This window comes from Coregonus lavaretus, assembly GCF_964263955.1.
Source record: "Coregonus lavaretus genome assembly, chromosome: 13".
NCBI classification, from domain to species: Eukaryota; Metazoa; Chordata; class Actinopteri; order Salmoniformes; family Salmonidae; genus Coregonus; species Coregonus lavaretus.
This window is the reverse complement of record NC_140000.1, coordinates 13,771,520-13,796,749: the sequence shown is the minus strand read 5'-3', so window position 1 is coordinate 13,796,749 and position 25,230 is coordinate 13,771,520. Positions and strand designations below refer to the sequence as shown.

The 25,230-nt window shown below is 40.9% G+C and overlaps 1 protein-coding gene across 3 annotated transcripts; it reads right to left on the bottom strand.

The window, feature by feature from the left end:
* On the bottom strand, nucleotides 1-23,441 carry LOC311139470 (B-cell receptor CD22-like). 3 transcript variants are annotated; one of them, XM_084174350.1, is made up of 10 exons: nucleotides 23,375-23,441; nucleotides 7,335-7,410; nucleotides 5,954-6,316; nucleotides 5,477-5,767; nucleotides 4,969-5,220; nucleotides 4,559-4,819; nucleotides 4,346-4,442; nucleotides 4,158-4,244; nucleotides 3,943-4,018; nucleotides 1-599 (listed from the first exon to the last, which is right to left on the bottom strand). In XM_084174350.1, exons 2-10 carry the CDS (start codon nucleotides 7,387-7,389, stop codon nucleotides 534-536), a joined length of 1,548 nt encoding a protein of 515 aa, XP_084030476.1. In that variant the 5' UTR covers nucleotides 7,390-7,410; nucleotides 23,375-23,441; the 3' UTR covers nucleotides 1-533. The 3 variants fall into 3 exon arrangements, with proteins under 3 accessions (XP_084030476.1, XP_084030477.1, XP_084030478.1); XM_084174351.1 differs by lacking the exon at nucleotides 23,375-23,441 and adding an exon at nucleotides 14,339-14,409; XM_084174352.1 differs by lacking the exon at nucleotides 5,954-6,316 and having other exon boundaries at nucleotides 4-599.
* Nucleotides 23,442-25,230: the final 1,789 nt, after the last annotated feature.

Sequence of the window (25,230 nt, the reverse complement as noted above, 5' to 3'; positions counted from 1 at the left end):
AAATGCAATGAAACACATTGTTTTTTAATTTGATCTATGCTGTTGTTGAAAAATTACACATGTTCATATTTCATCTGAAGCAGATTTTCAAGGTACTGTAGTTTATAATTCTACATCTCAAGTACATACAGTATATCTCAATCTGGCCTGTTTTGACAAATGACACTATACTGTATCTGTCTGTACATTTAAGGGGGCCACAGAAGCACTGTGCTGACCTGAGTGTCAGTTACACATAAGTGAATTACAGGTGACTGTTTTTTCAAAGACAATCATATATATTTACTTCTCGAATATTATAACTGTATAGCCATCCATATCAGGTTCATTCTGAATCACCCAACCCATAGATAAAAACAAAAGCCTTGTAACATCCATAACACAAAGCCGCAACCCAAATAAGAATGTACCATATTCTTTAGCCATGAGAACCATATAGCTAACAAATATAAGCAGTCGCCAGCTCAGCTACATTAGGTTAAAATATTTTACTGGAACCTCTGAGCCAGACTCCCACATGCTTCCTGTTGTGTTCACATGTTAGCATAGACTCCATCATCTCCACCATCACACTCGAATGGGTCACCATCCTCTTCAGACTATAGGAAACCAGATCAGAGATATCATCAACAACAACAACAACACCTCTATTGTTATTTTAATCCTTTGTATTTAGAGCAAAGTTCTTCTCACATCTCTACAGTAGCTGTAAACATATGCAGTAGGCCTACAGTCAAGGTGTGAATTAAAGGGGAGCCAGGGGGGCTCAGCTCCCCTGAATGAGATATTAGCTCCCCTAAATGCAACAAAAGTCCAACTTTGAGGGGGTCTCTAATAAATGCTAATTTAACCATTCTCCTATTTGTTTAAACTGTAGTGGTAAATATGTTTTACAGTGGTAAATATGAAAATAAAAGCTTCCAAATGAAATGAACATTCATGGCTGTCATGGTTTAAACTATTTATTACTATGTGGCAGTGCTGTCCACCCAGTAGTGTTGAATTTTGGCCTCGGCTGAGCTCCTTGCGCATAGATTTTCCTTTGTATTTCCTGATTTTCACAATTTCTTTGCCATGCGTCCTTGATAAAAATAGCTTTTATTCCAATGCATTAGATCTATCCGTTGATTTATCATTGTTTGATTTTGTCAGTTGTTTAGAGCACTAATTGCTTTGTTTTTCAGGTGCGCATGGGTACTGGTGTTCTCTGTGCCATCTGTGGCCAGAAGTAGTACAACATTTATTTAGCTTTATCATTTTCTATTCATATTGTTTTCTTTCCTGGATCAGCTGATGATGGTCGACAATATCACTAGACAACTAGCCTACAGCTAGACACAAATGCGCATTAAATAAGGTGACTCTTTCGGTTAGAAGAGTTTAACGTTCGGTTAGAAGCATTCGATTTTGCAATGCCATAGGACAAACATTATTTTGGATTTGTGTGTCCATGAGAACTGTTTTCACGGCGAAACATAATGAAATGTTACGTAGGCATAGTTACACTTACAGTGCATTTTCCGAGACCTCCAAGATTCATGATTCATACAGGGTTTAAGTTCAATGTTCTAATTCAATTGTTAAATGCTTAATAATGACAAATAACATTGTCATAAATGTCATTAATGTAAGGAAAAGAAAGGTAGTGTTATATGTCACATGATCTATGAAGAATCAAAGAATTAACTAATGAATTATGGACAACTCATGAACTAGGGTGTAAAACATGTTTTGATTCAATTATATTGAATGTAGGCTACCTGTTCTGCGTGTGTTCGAACATGTGTGTAAAATTGCCTCGACTGAGAGGGTAGGCTAGGTGGTGTAGGCCTAGTGGAGGGTAAACGCAAGTAAACGCCGTTTACCCACCTTTTTCCGAACAATTCATTGAAAATATAGGGAGCGTTACCAATTTCTTTACCCCTTACCGGCAATCAGAGTTTACCCACATATTTTTTTATCACTACATAACTGGCTACTGGTAGGCCTATTTCAAGTTTATGGTAATACACATTGTAACCTAGTCTAGTAAGTTGACTTTGTATGTTAGGCAGTGGAGGCTCCTCAGAGGAGGAAGGGAAGGACCATCCTCCTCAGTGAATTTCATAAAAATAAAAATAGTGAAACAATAAAAAAGGTGTCCTTTTTAGATAAAACTATTCTAAATATATCCATGTCACCAAATAATTGATTAAAACACACTGTTTACTGTGAAGGTCTACAGTAGCCTCAACAGCACTCTCCAGGGTAGTACCATGGTGTAGCCGGAGGACAGCTAGTTTCCTTCCTCCCCTGGGTACATTGACTTCTAAAACAAAACCTAAGAGGCTCATGGCTCTCACCCCCTTCCATAGACTTACACAGTAATCATGACAACTTCTGGAGGACGTCCTCCAATCTATCAGAGCTCTTGCAGTGTGAACTGACATGTTGTCCACACAATCAAAGGATCAGAGAATTAATCTAGTACTGAAAGCATAAGCTTCAGCTAGCTTGCACTGCAGCGCATAAAATGTTGTGAGTAGTTGACTCAAAGAGATAGAAAGACAATAGTTGAACAGTTTTGAACAAATACATTTCTTCAAAAATGAAGGAGAAGAGAGAGATAGCTATATTTCATTATATTTCTTGTTTCACTTTCACTTACCTAGCCAGTGAATGCAGCTAGCTAGTTTAGCCTACTCAAACACCTGGCTCAAACAGAGAGGGATGCTATGTTAGCTAGCTGGCTATGGCTATCCAACACTGGAACTCTTCCAAGTCAAGGCTTTTGGTTTTATTAATTTATTGCCACCGGGGCCCGCCGGTGTAACTGCTAAACTGCTTGATTTACATTGTACTGCATGATTGTAGCGGGTTTATTAACACATTAGTTCTAGTAGCTAATGTTAGCTATGTTAACTATGATGTTAACTAATATGTTGACAACGATGTAGGCTGTGTGTTGCGGTTATGGTATGAAGCTGTTGTATTGCGTAATGAAGTTCACAAGCGAAGGGAAAAGGTGAGAGGAGGAGAGCGTGTAGATGCGAGAAGGAAATATATAATGAGAAAATTATCAAGCTGTTTGTATGTGGCTGCTATGAAAGTAAACTGTGTTTGCGGTGATCATGGGTGTATTCATTCAGTCCATAATATTGAAAAACATTTCTTAAATGGAAGCAAACGGAACGAAACAGGGATAAACATACCTGAATTTGTCCAATAGAAACTCTTGTTTGCAACTGCTGGACTAATGATTATACCTTAGATCAGCTAGATGCAGGCAAGTGTGCAAGGCGGTGTTGACTGTGTCAATGTCTGTCACCTTGATTACTCACATTATTCTCTCGACCTGTGCAGCTAGGTTGTAAACTTTCATTCATATTTTAGATTGTAGCAACCTCATGATGGGTATAGGGAACATTTTAGTATCATGTAGTAGCCTAAAATGGACTATGAATGACAGTCATCCAATATGCTGTAATAGAAATAAGACCATGCTCGTACAAAAATTAAACAATCGTCCTCCCTCATCTTAAACGGCACTGACCGCAACTGATGTTAGGGTGACCATCCCGTTTTTTCTAATAATGTAGTCCTAATCATTGGCAATCGCTGAATGTCATTGGCAAACTTTTTGGTGTTTTGTAAGAGATGTATATTTCCATTCATCAAATGGGGCAATTATAGACTACATACAGTTTGGATGCTGTAATTATTTTTGAGTGGACCAACATGCACAGGTAGCTTACTTTTTGAAGTGATTTGTTTGACAATCAGAGGAAAATATCATTACTGGTTGTGTTCATGCCACATTGCAAGGTAATACATTTTGACTGTTTAATTTACGTCTTTATTATTTATTGAAAAAAACTCTGCACGGGCAAGCGAATGCACTCAATAGAGGCCCCCCTGAATGTTATGGTGTAATTCACACTCTGTCTACAGTACATACAGTACCTCTATGTTGCCGTATAGCTGATCGTTGGTGTAGTAGTTTGTGTGGATTTCACTGCTGGAGTCTTTCTGCTCTTTCCTGTGGATAGAGTTAGGGCCACTATGTGATGCATTCTCTTTATATGACACAACAAGAGTGAATGTAGGCTAATAGTCTTTAGCAACTCAGCAGGATGTATACATTATGATCACAGATAGAACAGCCTGTAGAAAAATACCTTGATGGTGAGGGATCTGAGGAAGCACCCTTTGCTGCATCCATGTCCTGCATACTGGTTATTGGCTGGTTACTATGACTCCTTCCACTGATGAGAAAAATGCCAAGATATCAAAACAGAACAAAACAGCTATCAAGAAACACAAATCTACATAACTCCCTCCAAAAATAAATAAAAGTGTAACTTACCCCTTCTTGGTCGACAGGCAAGCTGACATGATAATTAGTATTACTACCACCACTAATGCAGCAATACCAATTGAAACGTACAGCATGAACATCTTATCTGTCCAAAAACAGATAAATATGATTTATTCAATGTACCCATACTATTCCTTATGATATAAATATAGCATAATAATAATTAATTATTGATACACTTCCCTCCACTGTTTCCCTTACCATTTGTGGGCACAGTGAAGGACAAGGTGGCATTGCCCTGTGTGTTGCTGGCATTGCAGTGGACGGTCTCTGAGAAGCCTAGTGCCCTCTGTAGGGTCACCATGGTAACTGACCCATGCATCTCTACCCTGGTACTGGGCAGGGGTCCTGCTGGAAGAGACCACTCCACAGTGCCGGGGGGCTCCGAATCCACAATGCACAGACAAGTTATCATGGAGCTGTCTGAAGTGCAGGCAGAGCCCACTTTGATCACAGGGGGGTCTGGGATGAGAATGATGAACAGTTGTTTCAACTGAACATGTAGTGCTAACTACATCCTCAAGAGCATTGTCTTAATATTATATACACAGACATGACATGCCCCTTAGTGACAACATGTGGATGAATCAACTAACTCTGGATCTACTTACACTCTACACTGAGCTTCAGTGAGCTGGATTGGCCTTGTCCCTCTGTGTTGATGGCAGTGCAGTAGAGGGCTTCAGTGAGTCTGGTCACATTCTCCAGTGTGATGGTAGGTCCCGTGGTGGGCAGAGGCCCTCTGCTGTTGTGCCATCGGTAGCTGTGGACAGCAGGGTTACTGTCACTGGAGCATCTCAGCTCTACAGAGTCTCCTTCCTTCACACTGGACACTCCCTCCACCTTCACGTCCACTGGGGCATCTATGAATAACATAATTAGCAAGAATTCCATTACTATGTAATAAACATCTTAGGACAGATTCAGTGGATCAACCACATGCCCTCAATCTATTTTAATTTCCAAAGGTTAAGAGTGGACAAAGTTTTAGTTTCCTTATCATGTAAGTTTAATTCTAGTTTCACTTTCCTCATATTCACAGAAATATTCTGTTTTCACAGAAGTGAAAGTGAAAATCTTCCGAACAGTGTTGTTAACACACAGGTGTGGACCACTTACATTTTACATTTAGCGTCTTGGAGCTTCTCACTGTCTTCCCTCCCCTGTACGCTGCTGTGCAGACCAGAGGCTGGTTGTTATCAGCGATGGTGGATCTAATAGTCAGGGATGATGTCACTTCCCACTGGCCGTTGGTCTGCTGCTGTGATTGGATGCTGGGTGTTCCAGAGTGGCTCCAGGTGAGGAGAGGGGGATCAGATGGGCAGGAGTGAGACACAGAGCAGGAGGCAGATACCTCCTCCCCCACCTTCACCTCCTCCCTCACTGACAGAGAGGGGGGGTCTGGAGAGCCTGAAATTAAGAGATGACAACAGTTATAGCAGTGTGCTTCCACTTATTCTTGGGTCTGTCCTTTCTGTACCATTACAATTATAATCAACAAGAAGCTATAGCTAATAAGATAACATTAGGTTAAATAGGATACTATAATTAATACATTTGAAAATCTTCCTTGTCAATTTTCCACGGGAAACTTACTGCTCACTGCAATGGAGACTGTGTCATCTTTGTATGAAGCTTTGCTATGATCTTTGATTTCAAGCCTGAAAGTAAATGGTCCTTTGTCACTGTGATGGAGGGGGTCGATTCTGAGTGAGCAGTTATTCTGCCGGAGGTCTCCCACCAGCTCTGTACGACCCTTGTAGTCTTTGATGACGCTGGAGCTGTCTGGGTGGTATATAACCTCATAAGCGCCTTTGAACCAGATGCCAGTGAGTTCAAAGGGCTTTATCTTTGGTTCTGGGTAGTTGAATGAGCAGGGAATCACGATGCATGAGCCATATAGGCCGGAGACTGAGCTGGGCACCTCAGCAGTCCATGACGAGGCATCAACTCCCATCACTCAAATAGCAGTGGGGGAAATATTAGTCAGAGGTGTTGGACACAGTCAAGGAATATGAGTAAATGAATGGAATGCAGCTAGTTAGTTCAGCCTACTCAAACACCCGGCTCAAACAGAAAGGGATGCTATGTTAGCTAGCTGGCTATCCAAGGCTGGAACTCTTCCAAGTCAAGGTAAGCTTTTGGTTTTATTAATTTAAAGCCACCAGGGCCCGCCGGTGTAAATGCTAACTGCTTGCTGCTGACTGTACACTGTAGTCCATGATTGTAGCGGGTTTACTAACGCGTTGGTTCTAGCAGCTATGTTGACTATGACGTGACAACGATGTAGGCTGTGTGAGGTTAGTAGTCATGATATGAAGGTTAGGCTTGGAAAGTTTTTTTCACCTGGTCACAGACAGCTGATGTGTTGTGCACTGAAGTCCACAAACAAAGGGAAAAGGTGAAAGGAGGAGAGTGTGTAGATAGAGAAGGAATTGTATATACAATGAACTGTTTGTATATGGCTGGTATGAAAGTTAACTGTGTTTGCGTGTGATCAGGTGTGTATTCATTGTGGCGATTCTGTTGAAAAACGTTTCTTAAATGGACACAAACGGAACGAAACAGGGATAAACATACCTGAATTGGTCCAATAGAAACTCTCATTTGCAACTGTTGGACTAATGATTATACTCTAGATCAGCTAAATGCAGGCAAGAGTGTGCAAAGCGGTATTGACTGTGTCACTGTCTGTCACCTTGATTACTCAAAATTCTCTCAACCTGTGCACCTACGTTGTAAACATGAATTCCTAGGCTAGATTGTATCAACCTCATGATGGGTACAGGGAAAACTTGAGCATCATGTAGTAGCCTAAACCAATCGATGTTACATTGAGCTGGGTGAATGGAATGTGAATGACAGTCATCCAATATGCTGTAATAGAAATAAGGCCATGTTCATAAACGGCACAGACTGCCACTGCATTTGACTACAATATTTTTTACTGTATACAGAATCTATATTTGTAGCCTACCTCCAAGCCAAATGCAATGAATAAGAAAACGGTGTGGTAATTTCTCACTCCCCATCTCCTCCCCTCAGTGCTGGACCTGAAGGAATAAGGAACATTTTATTATCACTAGAAAGTTAGCATTGCATTTGATACTTTTAATATCTAAACTCCAAATCACTTACTTGCGTAGTTTGACAATTCTTGCTCGTTCATGTCAGATAACCACCCTCCTTCAGAGACTAAGGTCTCCTTCAGAGACATCTAAAATGATTTCTTTATTTTTGCCATCACGACTTCCCATATTTTGTCTCTGACTGATGGTAGGTGAGTTAACAATTCCCTTGATGGTTAACCGGCCTCCGCTCAGTACCCTGCCCTGAACCTTAGACACCGTCACTAGCCAGCTACCACCCAGTACTGCTGCCCTATGTACATAGAGTCATTGAACACTGGTCACATTAATAATGTTAACATACTGTTTTACCCACTTTATATGTATATACGGCCCAGCATTTCAAAACTTGTTCTGTGAAAGTTCCCAAATATTCTCACAACACAAAAACTGTCCAGTCGTGCTGATGATTTTTGAATGTTTGTATAAAACATTCGCCTGATGTTGCAAGAACGTTCCTAGAACATATTTAATCTGTTCTTTAAAGGTTCCTAGAATGTTTCATTAGGTTGTGGGAACAGTCTGGTGAGAACATAGTGGGGACATCAAAAAATATATGATCCCAAAACTGTCCACTTGTGCGGGTGATTCTACAATGTTTATTTTAGGGTGCAAAAAAGCCTTTGTATTCAGGACAAAAGTTAATTGCTTTGCCAAATTTTTTCAGTATTACTTTAGTGCCTTGTTTCAAACAGGATGCATGTTTAGGAATATTTTTATTATGTACAGGCTTCCTTCTTTTCACTCTGTCAAAATGGTTAGTGTTGTGGAGTAGCTACAATGTTGTTGATCCATCCTCAGTTTTCTCCTAACATAGCCATTAAACTCTGTAACTCTTTTAAAGTGACCATTGGACTCATATTGAAATCCCTGTGCGGTTTCCTTCCTCTCCAGCAACTGAGTTAGGAAGGACACCTTTATCTTTGTAGTGACTGGGTGTATTGATATACCATCCAAGTGTAGTTAATAACGTCACCATGGTCCTCTGTAGCTCAATTGGTAGAGCATGGCGCTTGTAACGCCAGGATAGTGGCTTCGATCCCCGGGACCACCCATACGTAAAAATGTATGCACACATGACTGTAAGTCGCTTTGGATAAAAGTGTCTGCTAAATGGCTTACTATTATTATGCTCAAAGGGATATTCAATATCTGTTTGTTTTTTACCCATCTACCAATAGGTGCCCTTCTTTGCGAGGCATTGGAAAACCTCCCTGGTCTTTGTGGTTGAATCTGTTTGAAATTCACTGCTTGACGGAGGGACCTTACAGATAATTGTATGTGTGGGGTACAGAGGTAAATTCAAAATCATGTTAAACACTATTATTGCACACAGAGTGAGTCCATTCAACGTATTATGTGACTTAAGCAATGTTTTACTCCTGAACTTATTTAGGCTTGCCATAGATGTCACAGATATTTTGGGGCAGCGTGCAATTGTCATGATGACTGAAGGAATGTCCACCAGAGCTGTTGCCAGAGAATTCAATGTTCATTTCTCTACCATAAGCCATATCCAATGTAATTTTAGAACATTTGACAGTACGTACGTCCAACCGATCTCACAACTACAGATCACATGTAACCACGCCAGCCCAGGACCTTCACATCCGGCTTCTATACCTGCGGGATCGTCTGAGGGGAGAGGGGGGGAGGGGTGCTGAGGAGTATTTCTGTCTGTAATAAAACTATTTTGTGGGGAAAAACTCATACTCATTGGCTGGGCCTGGCTCCCCATTGGCTGGGCCTGGTTCCCATGTGGGTGAGCCTATGCCCTCCCAGGCCTACTCATGGCTGAGCCCTGGCCCAGTCATGTAACATCCATAGATTAGAACCTAATTTATTTATTTCAATTGACTGAATTCCTTATATGTACTGTAACTCAGCTAAATCTTTGAAATTGTTATGTTGTGTTCAGTATACTTATTGACTCAAGACATTTAAGCTTTTAATTTTTTGTTAATTTGTAAACATTTTGAAAAACATAATTCCACTATTACATTATTTTGAATTGGCCAGTGACAAAAAAAATCTTACTTTAATCCATTTTAAATTCAGGCTGTAACACAACACAATGTGTAAAAAGTCAAGGGGTGTGAATACTTTCAGAAGGCACTGCAATTTGGCTGAATAGGCTTGTGCACATTTACATGAGTGTTTCATTAGTTAGTTAAGTTACTGACTGACTAAGCTAATTCTTATTAATGTTTTTGGTGTTGCATTTCAGGTGATGGGCCCGTTTTCATGAAGCATCTCAGCGTAGTACTGATTTAGAATCAGTTTTGCCTTTTAGACCACAATGAATATGATTAAATTGACAAGGGGGAGCTGGTCCTAGATCACTGTTCCTAATCTGAAGACTCTTTGTGAATATGGGCCCGGGAAGAAAGTTGTTGCCCAATACCTTGCACAGCAGTCGTTTCACCACAGGACCCTGGGGGTATTACAGTTAATGCTTATGAACTGAATATTCTATGTTAATTTTCATATATCAATCACACTAACAAAAGGGTTCAATTGTTCATGCTAACATTGCTTTGGTGATGAAAAGCACATAATGCATTTATGGTCATCTCACTATCATGCCACTGCATGCTGTTACATGGGCCTGGATGGTAACGCACATCCTCTTCAAGCTGCCTGACTGAATACTGGGGCCTATAGTGGTATCGAAAGCAAGGGCCTTACCTGGGAGTACAGCAACAGTCCCTCTCTCTCTCAAATCAAATTGAATGACATTTTATTTGCCACGTGCTTCATAAACTACAGGTGTAGACTAACAGTGAAATGCTTACGGGTCATTTTCCAACAATGCAGAGATAAAGATAAAGGTACAAAATGAATAATAATAGAAAGTGACATGAGGAATAAAAACACAGTGAATAATGAATAACAGTAACGAGTAAAGCCATTCTGCCAATGTATTGTATGTAACCTCTCAAATTCATACAATCTAATACAAACACAAGCACTGACTTATATACAATTTGTCTACTTGTCCCATTCTTTATTCTTGTATTGGATATATATATATTTTGGTTGACACACGTGTGATGTGTCTAATATACACTACCAGTCAAAGGTTTGGACACACCTACTCATTCAAGGGTTATTATTTATTTTTCTTACCATTTTTTACATTGTGGAATAATAGTGAAGACATCAAAACTATGAAATAACACACATGGAATCATGTAGTAACCAAAAAAGTGTAAAACGTATAACTTTGAAAGTTTCTTCAAGTGCAGTCACAAAAACCATGAAGCGCTATGATGAAACTGGATCTCATAAGGACCGCCACAGGAAAGGAAGACCCAGAGTTACCTCTGCTGCAGAGAATAAGTCATTAGAGTTACCAGCCTCAGAAATTGCAGCCCAAATAAATGCTTCACAGGGTTCAAGTCACAGACACATCTCAACATCAGCTGTTCAGAAGGGATTGTGTGAATCAGGCCTTCATGGTCGAATTGCTGCAAAGAAACCACTACTAAAGGTCATCAATAAGAAGAAGAGATCTGCTTGGGCCAAGAAACACGAGCAATGGACATTAGACCGGTGGAAATTTGTCCTTTGGTCTGGAGTCCAAATTGGAGATTTTTGGTTCCAACCGCCGTGTCTTTGTGAGACGCGGTGCGGGTGAACGGATCATCTCTGCATGTGTAGTTCCCACCGTAAAGCATGGAGGAGGAGGTGTTGTGGTGTGGGGGTGCTTTGCTGGTGACACTGTCTGTGATTTATTTAGAATTCAAGGCACACTTAACCAGCATGGCTACCACAGCATTCTGCAGCGATACGCCATCCCATCTGGTTTGGGCTTAGTGGGACTCTCATTTGTTTTTCAACAGAACAATGTCCCAACACACCTCCAGGCTGTGTAAGGGCTATTTTACCAAGAAGGAGCGTGATGGAGTGCTGCATCAGATGACCTGGCCTCCACAATCACCCGACCTCCACCCAGTTGAGATGGTTTGGGATGAGTCGGACCGCAGAGTGAAGGAAAAGCAGCCAACAAGTGCTCAGCATATGTGGGAACTCCTTCAAGACTGTTGGGAAAAGCATTCCAAGTGAAGCTGGTTGAGAGAATCCCAAGAGTGTGCAGAGTTCATCAAGGCAAAGGGTGGCTATTTGAAGAATCTCAAATACAAAATATATTTTGATTTGTTTAACACTTTTTTGCTTACCAGATGATTCCATATGTGTTATTTCATAGTTTTGATGTCTTCACTATTATTCTACAATGTAGAAAATAGTCAAAATAAATAAAAACCCTTGAATGAGTAGGTGTGTCCAAACTTTTGACTTGTACTGTACATGGATAAAAATGTTTTCACACTGGACATGAGACTTGCATTTGTTGTATTTTAGACCTGTTGAATCATAAGCTCTAAGTGTATTTGTCTTGATGTTTAAGTTACCACAGAAGTTAGTAAACGTGAAGACCAATGTGACAAACATGCTATGAAAAAGTTATTGTTTTATTAAAATTAAAATTAAAATTAGTTCTTTAAACAAAACTTTACTGCATTTGGTCATCCCCAAAATGTGGCCTTTGAAAGCCTTGATAACACCATCCTTCCTCAGTGAATGGTCTGCGGGAAGCTGACAACAGGGTGGCAGGTTTGTTGATGCGCTGCGCTAGAGTTTCATAGCCCAGTAGACTCACCTGGGGATAGGGGGGTGGACACATGTACAGTGGGGAAAACAAGTATTTAGTCAGCCACCAATTGTGCAAGTTCTGCCACTTGAAAAGATGACAGAGGCCTGTAATTTTCATCATAGGTACACGTCAACTACGACAGACAAAATGAGGGAAAAAAATGCAGAAAATCACATTGTAGGATTTTTTATGAATTTATTTGCAAATTATGGTGGAAAATAAGAATTTGGTCAATAACAAAAGTTTCTCAATACTTTGTTATATACCCTTTGTTGGCAATGACACAGGTCAAACGTTTTCTGTAAGTCTTCACAAGGTTTTCACACACTGTTGCTGGTATTTTGGCCCATTCCTCCATGCAGATCTCCTCTAGAGCAGTGATGTTTTGGGGCTGTCGCTGGGCAACACGGACTTTCAACTCCCTCCAAAGATTTTATTTTATTTATTTTATTTTATTTTCTATGGGGTTGAGATCTGGAGACTGGCTAGGCCACTCCAGGACCTTGAAATGCTTCTTACGAAGCCACTCCTTTGTTGCCCGGGCGTTGTGTTTGAGATCATTGTCATGCTGAAAGACCCAGCCACGTTTCATCTTCAATGCCCTTGCTGATGGAAAGAGGTTTTCACTCAAAATCTCACGATACATGGCCCCATTCATTCTTTCCTTTACACGGATCAGTCGTCCCGGTCCCTTTGCAGAAAAACAGCCCCAAAGCATGATGTTTCCACCCCCATGCTTCACAGTAGGTATGGTGTTCTTTGGATGCAACTCAGCATTCTTTGTCCTCCAAATACGACAAGTTGAGTTTTTACCAAAAAGTTCTATTTTGGTTTCATCTGACCATATGACATTCTCCCAATCCTCTTCTGGATCATCCAAATGCACTCTAGCAAACTTCAGACGGGCCTGGACATGTACTGGCTTAAGCAGGGGGACACGTCTGGCACTGCAGGATTTGAGTCCCTGGCGGCGTAGTGTGTTACTGATTGTAGGCTTTGTTACTTTGGTCCCAGCTCTCTGCAGGTCATTCACTAGGTCCCCCCCGTGTGGTTCTGGGATTTTTGCTCACCGTTCTTGTGATCATTTTCACCCCACGGGGTGAGATCTTGCGTGGAGCCCCAGATCGAGGGAGATTATCAGTGATCTTGTATGTCTTCCATTTCCTAATAATTGCTCCCACAGTTGATTTCTTCAAACCAAGCTGCTTACCTATTGCAGATTCAGTCTTCCCAACCTGGTGCAGGTCTACAATTTTGTTTCTGGTGTCCTTTGGCAGCTCTTTGGTCTTGGCCATAGTGGAGTTTGGAGTGTGACTGTTTGAGGTTGTGGACAGGTGTCTTTTATACTGATAACAAGTTCAAACAGGTGCCATTAATACAGGTAACGAGTGGAGGACAGAGGAGCCTCTTAAAGAAGAAGTTACAGGTCTGTGAGAGCCAGAAATCTTGCTTGTTTGTAGGTGACCAAATACTTATTTTCCACCATAATTTGCAAATAAATTCATTAAAAATCTTACAATGTGATTTTCTGGAAAAAAATGTCTCAATTTGTCTGTCATAGTTGACGTGTACCTATGATGAAAATTACAGGCCTCTCTCATCTTTTTAAGTGGGAGAACTTGCACAATTGGTGGCTGACTAAATACTTTTTTCCCCACTGTAAATTTTTCTTAAAGTCTGGGAGACATTTTCAGGGAGGAGAGAGCATGAGTACCTTCAGGCTCTGATCAGTCCCTACACCCAAACGAGGGCATTGCGTTCATCCACCTCTGGCCTGCTGGCCCCCCTACCTCTGCGGAAGCACAGTTCCCACTCAGCCCAGTCAAAACTGTTCGCTGCTCTGGCACCACAAGCTCCCTCACGAGACACTTGAAACCCCACCTCTTTAAGGAATACCTGGGATAGGATAAAGTAATCATTCTAACCCCCCCTTACCCCACCCCAAAGAATGAAAGAAAAAAAAACATATTGTAAAGTGGTTATCCCACTGGCTATAAGGTGAATGCACCAATTTGTAAGTCGCTCTGGATAAGAGCGTCTGCTAAATGACGTAAATGTAAATGAGTTTTGGAGTGAGTACAGTAAATCCAACCAATGGCCCTGGATAATATGCTATGTCATCATCACAAAGGCAGACTGCCATAGCGAAGGAGGTTTACATAGTGCATCAAGTATACTATTATGAGTGGAGCTTACTTCTCTGTGCTCGTGAGAGATTGCAGGTATTTGGTGAAAGGCACTGGAGGTCCTTGGAATATGCTGTCTTTGTAGCATCTGGAGAGAGACAAATAGAGGTAGCATGTCCTTGAAAGAGAGAGAGTCCTCATCCTTGACCTCCCACTGGCCCAGGGCCTTCTGCCTAACCCTCTAATCACACTTTATTCTGACAGGGAGTTACTCCAGGAGTAGACAGGTGTATGGTGCCTAGAGCCTCTCCACTCCTTATATGAATGGACTATTAGCTCTTGTAGTGTCGAGATAACGATGCTAATTATGCTGTGATGACAAGAAATCCGCTGACACTGTCCTTGATTATAATAGTTTATTACATCAAAGATTTCAGCGTCAATTTACAGACTCCTGCAGACATCTGGAGAACAACTGACCCAATCTCTAATATGTTGTTCCTCTCCGTCCTTTGTTCCAACCATGGTATTTATAATATGTAACATGATATGGGTGGTTCTCCCATAAACCAATCCCAGGCCTTCACATAACAGACTTCCTCTATTTTAGGGGGCCCCTATAATGCTTTCCAGATGCTTCCGCAAGCTGAGTCAACTTCCTCTAACACACCATTTGCAAACGTCAGCAAAGTCATAAACTGTTTAGACACTACACTCTTGAAATGGTATTATGCAATGTAAAGGAAACAATAATAAGCTCCATGTTCCTGTTGGTAGCAAGTCTCAACCTGGATGTGTCCTGCCTTAGAGTGGTTGCATCTATCTCCACCAGGCTATAATAAATCAGATTACAAACCTGCAGAGATAAAACTAAATAAAATGGTACCTGTATTTAGGATGTATTTAGGATAAGTTTACCAACTTCATGATTCATGTCTTTTATCCTCTGAACCAACAAGGACACTCTATTACATTTTATTTTTTCAATATATAGCCATGGCAGTACGGTCAATCAGGAATTCCATGCTTCCTTTTTAGCCTTCTTAGACATAACTAACAGGGAAATACTGGTAACTGGGTTATTCAACATCACTTCACCCGTCCTCTTTATATGCTGTGTACTTCTGGGCTCATATTTACAAAGTATCCAAGACTATGAGTGCTGATCTAGGACCACTTTTGCTTTCCAGATCATGAACAATATGACGGGGGGACCATATCAAGCGTCTAAAATTAGGAATTATATCAGGTGTGTTTTTAAAAAGTTGAAAAGTCAATTTTTACACAATGTTTTATTTTTTACAGTTATTCTCAATTCTGCATTTCTGACTGGATTTATAAAACCGGACGAAATAAAACCTTCCCCTCACTTATTAGATTATATCTGAGCCTCCTTTTCACAGTTTAAAACAAACAAACATGGTTAAAGAATGTGTGATTGAACCTGCAATCTTCAACTCTGCAGCAAAATCATTAATCCTCTGCGCCACCAGTGGATCGCTGTGGTAGTGCATGGGGATTTTCAATCTAATATGGTCAATCAGGACACAGAACACAATTTCTGAGTTATTAAAATGTTCCCATTCTCATATGCTATGTACTTGAAACGTTTTTAAAGAAAAAACGCACCCAATATCATTCCTAATTTTAGACGCTTGATATTGTCCCCCCTGTCAAATTGTATATGATCTGAAAAGCAAAGTGATTCTAGATCAGCACTCATAAACCCCATTTATACCTGGTTCTAATTTGCATCCTTTGTCCTGATCTTGTCCACATTCTGATTGTGCCCACATTTTTAGACTGGTGTAGACAATCAAAAGACACATTGTGATCAACTTTGGGTTGACAATTAGACTATAGTTTAAAGCTGGACAATATGGACAAAAATCCATATCGGGATAAATTGACACATTTTTAAGAGATAAATTACTATAAATTATATTTTTGGAAAGTGCTGAGTGATATGGACAAAACGTGATATCGTGATACATTTAGCTATTCTGCGATAATACAAAAACTGACAAATGTTTTCCAGTACCAAGTAAGATGCCTTAGATGGTAGCTTATGATTCAAAAAGCAAACTATTTCATCCAACATATCCAGGGAATGCATGATTGATATTTTGATGTGCAAGCTGTCTAAATAGGATCCAGAATGATCAGATTTATTTTAGGCTCTTCAGAGAATTTGCCGACATCTTTGTGCATATTGGCCTATAGGCTATATTATTCACCACATGAGGAAGTGGGAACTCAAAACACTTAACTAGATTGACGACTCTAAATATGATATTGTTGCTATATAGACATGTAGGCAGTAAATGTAGGCTAATAATGTTCTTCAAAAACTTGCCAGCGCTAGGCCTAAACTACTTGATGTAAGCCTATTCACTGCAAATGGCATGCTCTGCCCCGCTCCGCAAGCACATACAAAACCATACTACAGCCTACTCCTGTTGTAAAGTGGTGCCATGAACTCAATATTAAGAGGTGGGAAATAAATGACATACTCACAGAAAGCTGTGACTCTCCTCTCTGTAACTAGAACAATAGTAGTTGCTTTGAAAACTGTATTTTTCCCACAATTGCATTTTGAGCAAAGTAATCTGATTGTGCTTCTCAGAATGCATCTCTCCCTCCTCGGTGCGCACAGTGGGGGGAGGGAGAGCGGCTTGCTCACAAAGGAGCAGACAGCGAAATATGGACAGGCAGATACTTTCACAGCAGGAATCAACATAATGCATAGGCTATTAATGTTGACCAAATAATGGTTTTAGAACAATCTACAGGAACGTTGTGTAGCAATGTCACCAAAAATGACTGACATAAACAAAATGCTTTGGTAAAAGGAAGGCAATGTCTGTGTCGATAATCTTCGGTTTATCACCTGGGGTCTACTCTGGTTGCTATGTTTTACTGTCAAAATAAGACTCCAGATAAAAAATTTTTTCAATAGAGATTAATTACATACATCTTTATGAACATTAACTAATTTCATAGGCTAATTCATTTGGGGTTCAACACCTGAGGAAGTGGAAACTCAAAACACATTTACTAGATAATTAACTCTAAATATAATATCCACTGCTAGCCATGTATTCATCCAACAGTAAATGTAATGTCCTAAAAAACTTTGCAGTTGTGGGCTACTACCTACAGTGAGGGAAAAAAGTATTTGATCCCCTGCTGATTTTGTACGTTTGCCCACTGACAAAGAAATGATCAATCTATAATTTTAATGGTAGGTTTATTTGAACAGTGAGAGACAGAATAACAACAAAAAAATCCAGAAAAACGCATGTCAAAAATGTTATAAATTGATTTGCATTTTATTGAGGGAAATAAGTATTTGACCCCCTCTCAATCAGAAAGATTTCTGGCTCCCAGGTTTCTTTTATACAGGTAACGAGCTGAGATTAGAAGCACACTCTTAAAGGGAGTGCTCCTAATCTCAGCTTGTTACCTGTATAAAAGACACCTGTCCACAGAAGCAATCAATCAATCAGATTCCAAACTCTCCACCATGGCCAAGACCAAAGAGCTCTCCAAGGATGTCAGGGACAAGATTGTAGACCTACACAAGGCTGGAATGGGCTACAAGACCATCGCCAAGCAGCTTGGTGAGAAGGTGACAACAGTTGGTGCGATTATTCGCAAACGGAAGAAACACAAAATAACTGTCAATCTCCCTCGGCCTGGGGCTCCATGCAAGATCTCACCTTGTGGAGTTGCAATGATCATGAGAACAGTGAGGAATCAGCCCAGAACTACACGGGAGGATCTTGTCAATGATATCAAGGCAGATGGGACCATAGTCACCAAGAAAACAATTGGTAACACACTACGCCGTGAAGGACTGAAATCCTGCAGCGTCCGCAAGGTCCCCCTGCTCAAGAAAGCACATATAAATGCCCGTCTGAAGTTTGCCATTGAACATCTGAATGATTTAGAGGAGAACTGGGTGAAAGTGTTGTGGTCAGATGAGACCAAAATCGAGCTCTTTGGCATCAACTCAACTCACCGTGTTTGGAGGAGGAGGAATGCTGCCTATGACCCCAAGAACACCATCCCCACCGTCAAACATGGAGGTGGAAACATTATGCTTTGGGGGTGTTTTTCTGCTAAGGGGACAGGACAACTTCACCGCATCAAAGGGACGATGGACAGGGCCATGTACTGTCAAATCTTGGGTGAGAACCTCCTTCCCTCAGCCAGGGCATTGAAAATGGGTTGGGGATGGGTATTCCAGCATGACAATGACCCAAAGCACACGGCCAAGGCAACAAAGGAATGGCTCAAGAAGAAGCACATTAAGGTCCTGGAGTGGCCTAGCCAGTCTCCAGACCTTAATCCCATAGAACATCTGTGGAGGGAGCTGAAGCTTCGAGTTGCCAAACATCAGCCTCGATACCTTAATGACTTGGAGAAGATCTGCAAAGAGGAGTGGGACAAAATCCCTCCTGAGATGTGTGCAAACCTGGTGGCCAACTACAAGAAACGTCTGACCTCTGTGATTGCCAACAAGGGTTTTGCCACCAAGTACTAAGTCATGTTTTGCAGAGGGGTCAAATACTTATTTCCCTCATTAAAATGTAAATCAATTTCTAACATTTTTGACATGCGTTTTTCTGGATTTTTTTGTTGTTATTCTGTCTCTCACTGTTCAAATAAACCTACCATTAAAATGATAGACTGATCATTTCTTTGTCAGTGGGCAAATGTACAAAATCAGCAAGGGATCAAATAGGTTTTTCCCTCACTGTATGTCCTTGCAACAGCCGGTGCGCATTTAGCACGCGAGCCGCTCAGTATCTCAAAGCCATATAAATTATATTTTTAGTAAAATAGTTGCTATTGAGCTGAATACTGAAAGTTGAGAAATAAAAATGATAGCTACAGAAAGCTGACACCCTCCTCACTTCGACAAGAACAAGGGGATGAAGCTTCCAAAGCTGTGTTTGTCCCAAATTGCATTTTGAAATGTTAAATGATCAGAACGCAAATGATCAGAAGGCATTTTTCTCTCGAACACATTGGGGGAGAGGAGAGGAGAGTGGCTCACTCATCACAGCAGCAGGCCCCAGCGAGGGCACAGGCACAGCAGGGCAGGGCAGACACTTTCATTACAGGCATCATGATGATAGTGCACTTTACTGTTTGATTCAAATCATTGTTTTAGCCAGCCAAAAAATAGGACGTTTTGAGTGACGTGACAATGTAGAATGTGCTCTTTCTATGTTTCTAGGCACCCTTTCCATTTTTTACCATCCATGATCTTGGCTGTGATCTAAGTGGACAGAGTCGGAGCAGCTTTCTTTCCTGATGCCATGTTTGAATTTGAATGTGAGTTTAAATGACCTCAGCTCAGCCCATCTTGGTATGGGAGCCAGCCATGCCCACTGACCAGCCAAAAGCTCATTATAGATAGTATAACAGAGAAATTGTGCAAAAAGCTAAAACAAAATATCTGTTTTAACTGGCCCATGGACTGCCAGCCATGTCACCTTTTCCATTGTTTTATTTTTATATAAAAAATATGTTTTTGTGTGTGTCAATTTCGACCAGCCCACCCAACAAAAAAATTGTCCAGCCCATCTGGCATTTGCCAGAATTGCCTAATGGCCAATAGGCCCCTGCACTTTTCTAATGTCCTATGAATGAAATAATGTGCAGATTGTGTATAAAGTGTATAAAATGTGGTTGTGATTGTATGATTAAATGCTGTTCAAATGTCCTATGAATTAAATAAAAACTTCAATACAGTCCTCAAATGTGAATTGCCATTAAATTAGCATGCTGAGAATGGTTTGGTAATATTATGTATAACTTAAATAGAACATTTTCTAAATGTTCTTTAAATGTTCTGAGGACCTCCAAGACAAGTTAAAAAGTATATTGCATGACCATCTACAGAATATTAGCTTAAACCTAAAACAAATATGCTATGAACGTCATAAAAACGGACTTATTTGGAAATTGTGGAACATTGTGCAACTTGGTGGGAATGTTATGCGCAAGCTTTCGCGAATATCACAAGAATATTCTTGCAACATCCCAGACAACTCCCATAACTGAATTAAATGTTCTGGGAACCTTTAAAGAACTCAGAAAGGCAACTCATTCTTGCAACATCATAGGAGTGTTTTGTGCACCCCAATACAATTTTTATCTGAATGTCAGCACAACTGGACAGTTTAAGTGTTTTGGGAACCTATCTCTTGTCATGTCACTACAATATTCCCATCCGACTGTTCCCACAACCTAATTAAACATTCTGGTAACCTTTATATCATCAGCACGACTAGACAGTTTTTGTGCTATGAGAACATTTGCTGCCAACTAACGAATGTCCTGGGAACTTTCACAGAACCAATTTTGGTTTGCTGGAAAAACATTGCTGGCACATTGTGTTATTACATTACCTGGAAACCTAATGAGAACTTTTGGGGAATGTTCTATGGTGGTTGTTACAGATGTTGTGCACAACAGTTTAGAGAGTGTTTGGAGAACATCCCAAGGATATTTCATTTGTGTCAGCTTCCTGCCTCCTGTTTGTCTCCTGGCCTCTAGAGGTCAGCTGTGTTCCCCTCTGCCTTTGTTCTTCCTCATGTGTCCTCATTAGTTTGATCCAGGTCACCTGTGCCTTGTTTTCCCTTTAGTATTTTAGCTGTGTGTTTTCCCCTTGTTTCTCACTTGGTTATTGCGTCCTGACTATGTGTCTCCTGCTTTGTCCCACCGTGTCAGTCCTAGTAAGTTGTTCGAAGTTATCTTTAGTTTGTATTTCTCCCCTCGTGGAGTTGTTTTGTTTTGCCTCCTGTTTTGGAACATTAAATCTACTTGCCTGGAGTATTGCCTTGGGTGTTTCATTTGGGTCCTACAACATCTCCTCTGTGGCTAAGGGGTAGTACCCCCAGCTCTACACATCTGAGACCGGAGTTCTAGCCCGGCTTGTGACAATTTGAAACATTTATATTTTATATACAGTACAAGTCAAATGTTTGGACAAACCTACTCATTCCAGGGTTTTTCTTTATTTTTTGCTATTTTCTACATTGTAGAATGATAGTGAAGACACTATGAAATAACACATATGGAATCATGTAGTAACCAAAGAAGTGTTAAACAAATCAAATTTAAGATTCTTCAAAGTAGACACCCTTTGCCTTGATGACGCTGTTTATACACACAGCATAATTACTTTTATTCGGATTCTTGACATAGCTCACTTTAATATATATGGGTACAAAACAGTGTACAAAAGATTAGGAACACCTTCTCTTTTCATGATGACATAGACTGACCTGGTGAATCCAGGTGAAAGCTATGATCCCTTACTAATGTCACTTGTTAAATCCACTTTAATCAGTGTAGATAAAGGGGAGGAGACAGGTTATAGAATGATTTTTAAGCCTTGAGACAATTGAGACATGGATTGTGTGTGTGTGCCATTCAGAGGTTCAATGGGAAAGACAAAGATTTAAGTGCCTTTGAACAGGGTATGGTAGTAGGTGCCAGGCGCACCGGTTTGAGTGTGACAACAACTGCAACGCTGCTGGGTTTTTCACGCTCAACAGTTTCCCTTGTGTATCAAAAATGGTCCACCACCCAAAGGACATCCAGCCAACTTTACCCAATTGTGGGAAGCTTTGGGGTCAACATGGGCCAGCATCCCTGTGGAACGTTTTCGACAGCTTGTAGGGTCCATGCCCCAACGAATTGAGGCTGTTCTGAAGGCAAAAAGGGGTGCAACGCAATATTAGGAAGTTGTTCGTAATGTTTTGTTCACTCAGTTTATATAGATTGCTTTTGGATTACTGTTACAGTGCTATTTGGGTTGTTAATTTGATTCGTTCTGACATTTCTTGATTTATTTATTATTAATATTTATTTTTTTGTACTTGTTTGACATTTTGTTTGGAGCTTGTTACCTAACAATTTCGCAGCACCCGCTATAACATCTGCTAAACTGTGTACGTGTCCAATAAACCTTTATTTGATTGAACCTCTTAAAGTGTAATGTCCTTTACAATATTTATTTTGACTTTGCTTTCCACATTCCAAACTCAAAGGTTTTCAGAAGCTACGGGTAAAATCTCTTGAAATTAGTATTAAATCTTATACAATTGTATCCTGTACCATTCCCCCATGTTCACTTTAGTCAGGGCTATTACTCACACTCAGTTAGTACCACTAAAACCCACACAATTAAATCAAACTGTTTATCATATGCATTGTAATTCACAATTTCTTTCAAACAATGTACTTGTTATCAAGTGATTCACAGTCTGTATCATGATCTGTGCTGTGACCATAGAATTGGGAAGATAATACTAGAATGGACATGAAAGGTCTTATAAAAGGTCAGCCATTTTGTTGAGGGAGTTGGTCAACAATGGTCAGCCAGTGTGGTCAACAATGGTCAGCCAGTGTGCTATGATAAGATATTGTTTAAAACAATCAACTTCAAGAATATCTGCACAGTATGTTTATAAGCTAGCTAGCCAGCCAGTTTAAGTGGAATGATTCCAACATTATTTTAAAATTACTGCCAATATGCCAACATTCCATTCAAACAATGCAGTCAATCCACAGCCATACACTGGCTGAAATCAGTTGATGATAGGACTTACATACCTCTGTTTACATATTTAAGAGGCTATTTATACTGAAAATGTGTATAAAACCTGTATATACAGTATTTCAAATTATATGGCAATATTGAAGGTTAACAATAATTCTGTTACACAGTTTCTGATACATCACATGCCTTACTTTTATTTTCCTGCATAAGTAAAAGCAGGAAATGCATCACCTATGCCTCTACTGCCATTAATTCCAAATAGACTGGGTTGGATTTCTCCCTGACCACAATGGCTGGCATTTTCATACATTCTGGAACTTTGAGGGTTTATGACATAGCCCCTCTAGTAATTTAATAGGATCTCTATGGCTGTGACTAGGTAGACATATTTCACTAATCTATCCCTTAATATTGATAAAGATCAGTAGTCATGCCCAATTCTAAATACAGTAACAGTTCCAAGCAAAAATGCTGCATACAGTATATATCCTACACTAACACGATTATTAAAATGGTCTTTACCTTATAACAATGTCTGGTCTTCGAGTAGATATGTGTATGGTCAGAAAGTGCTGGTTCAACATAGAGCGCCCCTCCCTCGCTTGTCATGTAGGGCTTTTCCTGCATCAAGTTGAGCAGTGACTCAATCAGGAAGTGGTCTAACTGTAGGACCTCATACATACAGTAGATAGTGGTTATAGCACCTGAATGCATCAACTAAACATTACCATTAAGATGATAAAGTGTTGAATGTAACAGTGAGTAATTAACAGATTACAAGTAAAGAATGTGCTAAACACAAATGCTGTAACACTTTTTGGTATTCCTGAGTGTAGCCTGACCCTTCAATGCTATCACTATCAAAACCCCTATGGGTGTCCTATTTTCATCTTTCAGTGGCTATGCGTTGCATGTAGTAGCCTACACAGGATGTGTCTTCATTATTCTATGTATTCTTGAGGAGTGAGTGAGTACACTCTATGGAGAGAACAGTAGAGAATCAGACCAAAGGCCTTGTGTAAATCTACTATTTTCACACCACCCCTTGCTCCCTCTCATGGTCTGTCTATGTAACATATCTGATATATTCATATTCTGGGTACTGTAGTCATATGGTCAAGAGGAAATCCTGACTTCCATGTGCAAAGAAATTCCAACTCAAACAAAAGAAGTGGAGAAAAAAACCATGTAATTTTAATACTGCAAAATTAACATATTTAAATAGAGTAAAAACAAGTGTACAGTAAGTCCTGACCTAAAGACATTGCTGTCCCGAGTTTCAATGTCCCAACAGGCTCAGAAATGAGTGTCACGACCGTCTTCAAAAGGAGCAGACCAAAGCGCAGCGCGTTGAGTGAACATAACTTTATTAGAGTAAAGACACGAACGACAAAAAACAATAAACAAAGACGGCTAGTGAAGTCCACAGTTACAAATACTGAATACGGAACAAAAACCCACAACCCTCATGAGAACACAAACAGTTTAAATATGGCTCCCAATCAGAGATAACGAGCCGACAGCTGACACTCGTTACCTCCGATTGGGAGTCACACGACACTACAATTACTCACCCAAAACACAACCAAACGAATACACCCTATACAACAAAACCCCACAACAAAACCCAACAAAACAAATACACCCTGGCTCAAATACAAAAGTCCCGGAGCCAGAGTGTCACAGTACCCCCCCCTAAAGGTGCGACCTCCGGGCGCACCAGCATACAGTCTAGGGGAGGGTCTGGGTGGGCGTCTGTCCACGGTGGCGGTTCTGGCCCTGGTCGTGGTCCCCACCCCACCTTAGTCACCACCCGCTTCCCTAGCCTCCTCCACATGACCACCCTCCAACTTACCCCACCTGGATTTAGGGGCAGCACCGGGCTAAGGGACAGCACCGGACTCAATGGCGGATCCTGGCTGGCTGGCTCTGGCGGATCCTGGCTGGACGGCTCTGGCGGATCCTGGCTGGACGGCTCATGGCTGGCTGAAAGATCTGGCTGCTCATGGCTGGCTGACGGATCTGGCTGCTCATGGCTGGCTGACGGATCTGGCTGCTCATGGCTGGCTGACGGATCTGGCTGCTCATGGCTGGCTGACGGATCTGGCTGCTCATGGCTGGCTGACGGATCTGGCTGCTCATGACTGGCCGACGGATCTGGCTGCTCATGGCTGGCTGACGGATCTGGCTGCTCATGGCTGGCCGACGGATCTGGCTGCTCATGGCTGGCGGAAGGCTCTGGCTGATCCTGTCTGGCGGAAGGCTCTGGCTGATCCTGTCTGGCGGAAGGCTCTAGCGGCTCCGGTCTGGCGGACGGCTTTGAAGGCTCATGGCAGACGGGCGGCTTTGCAGGCTCAGTACAGATGGCCAGTTCAAGC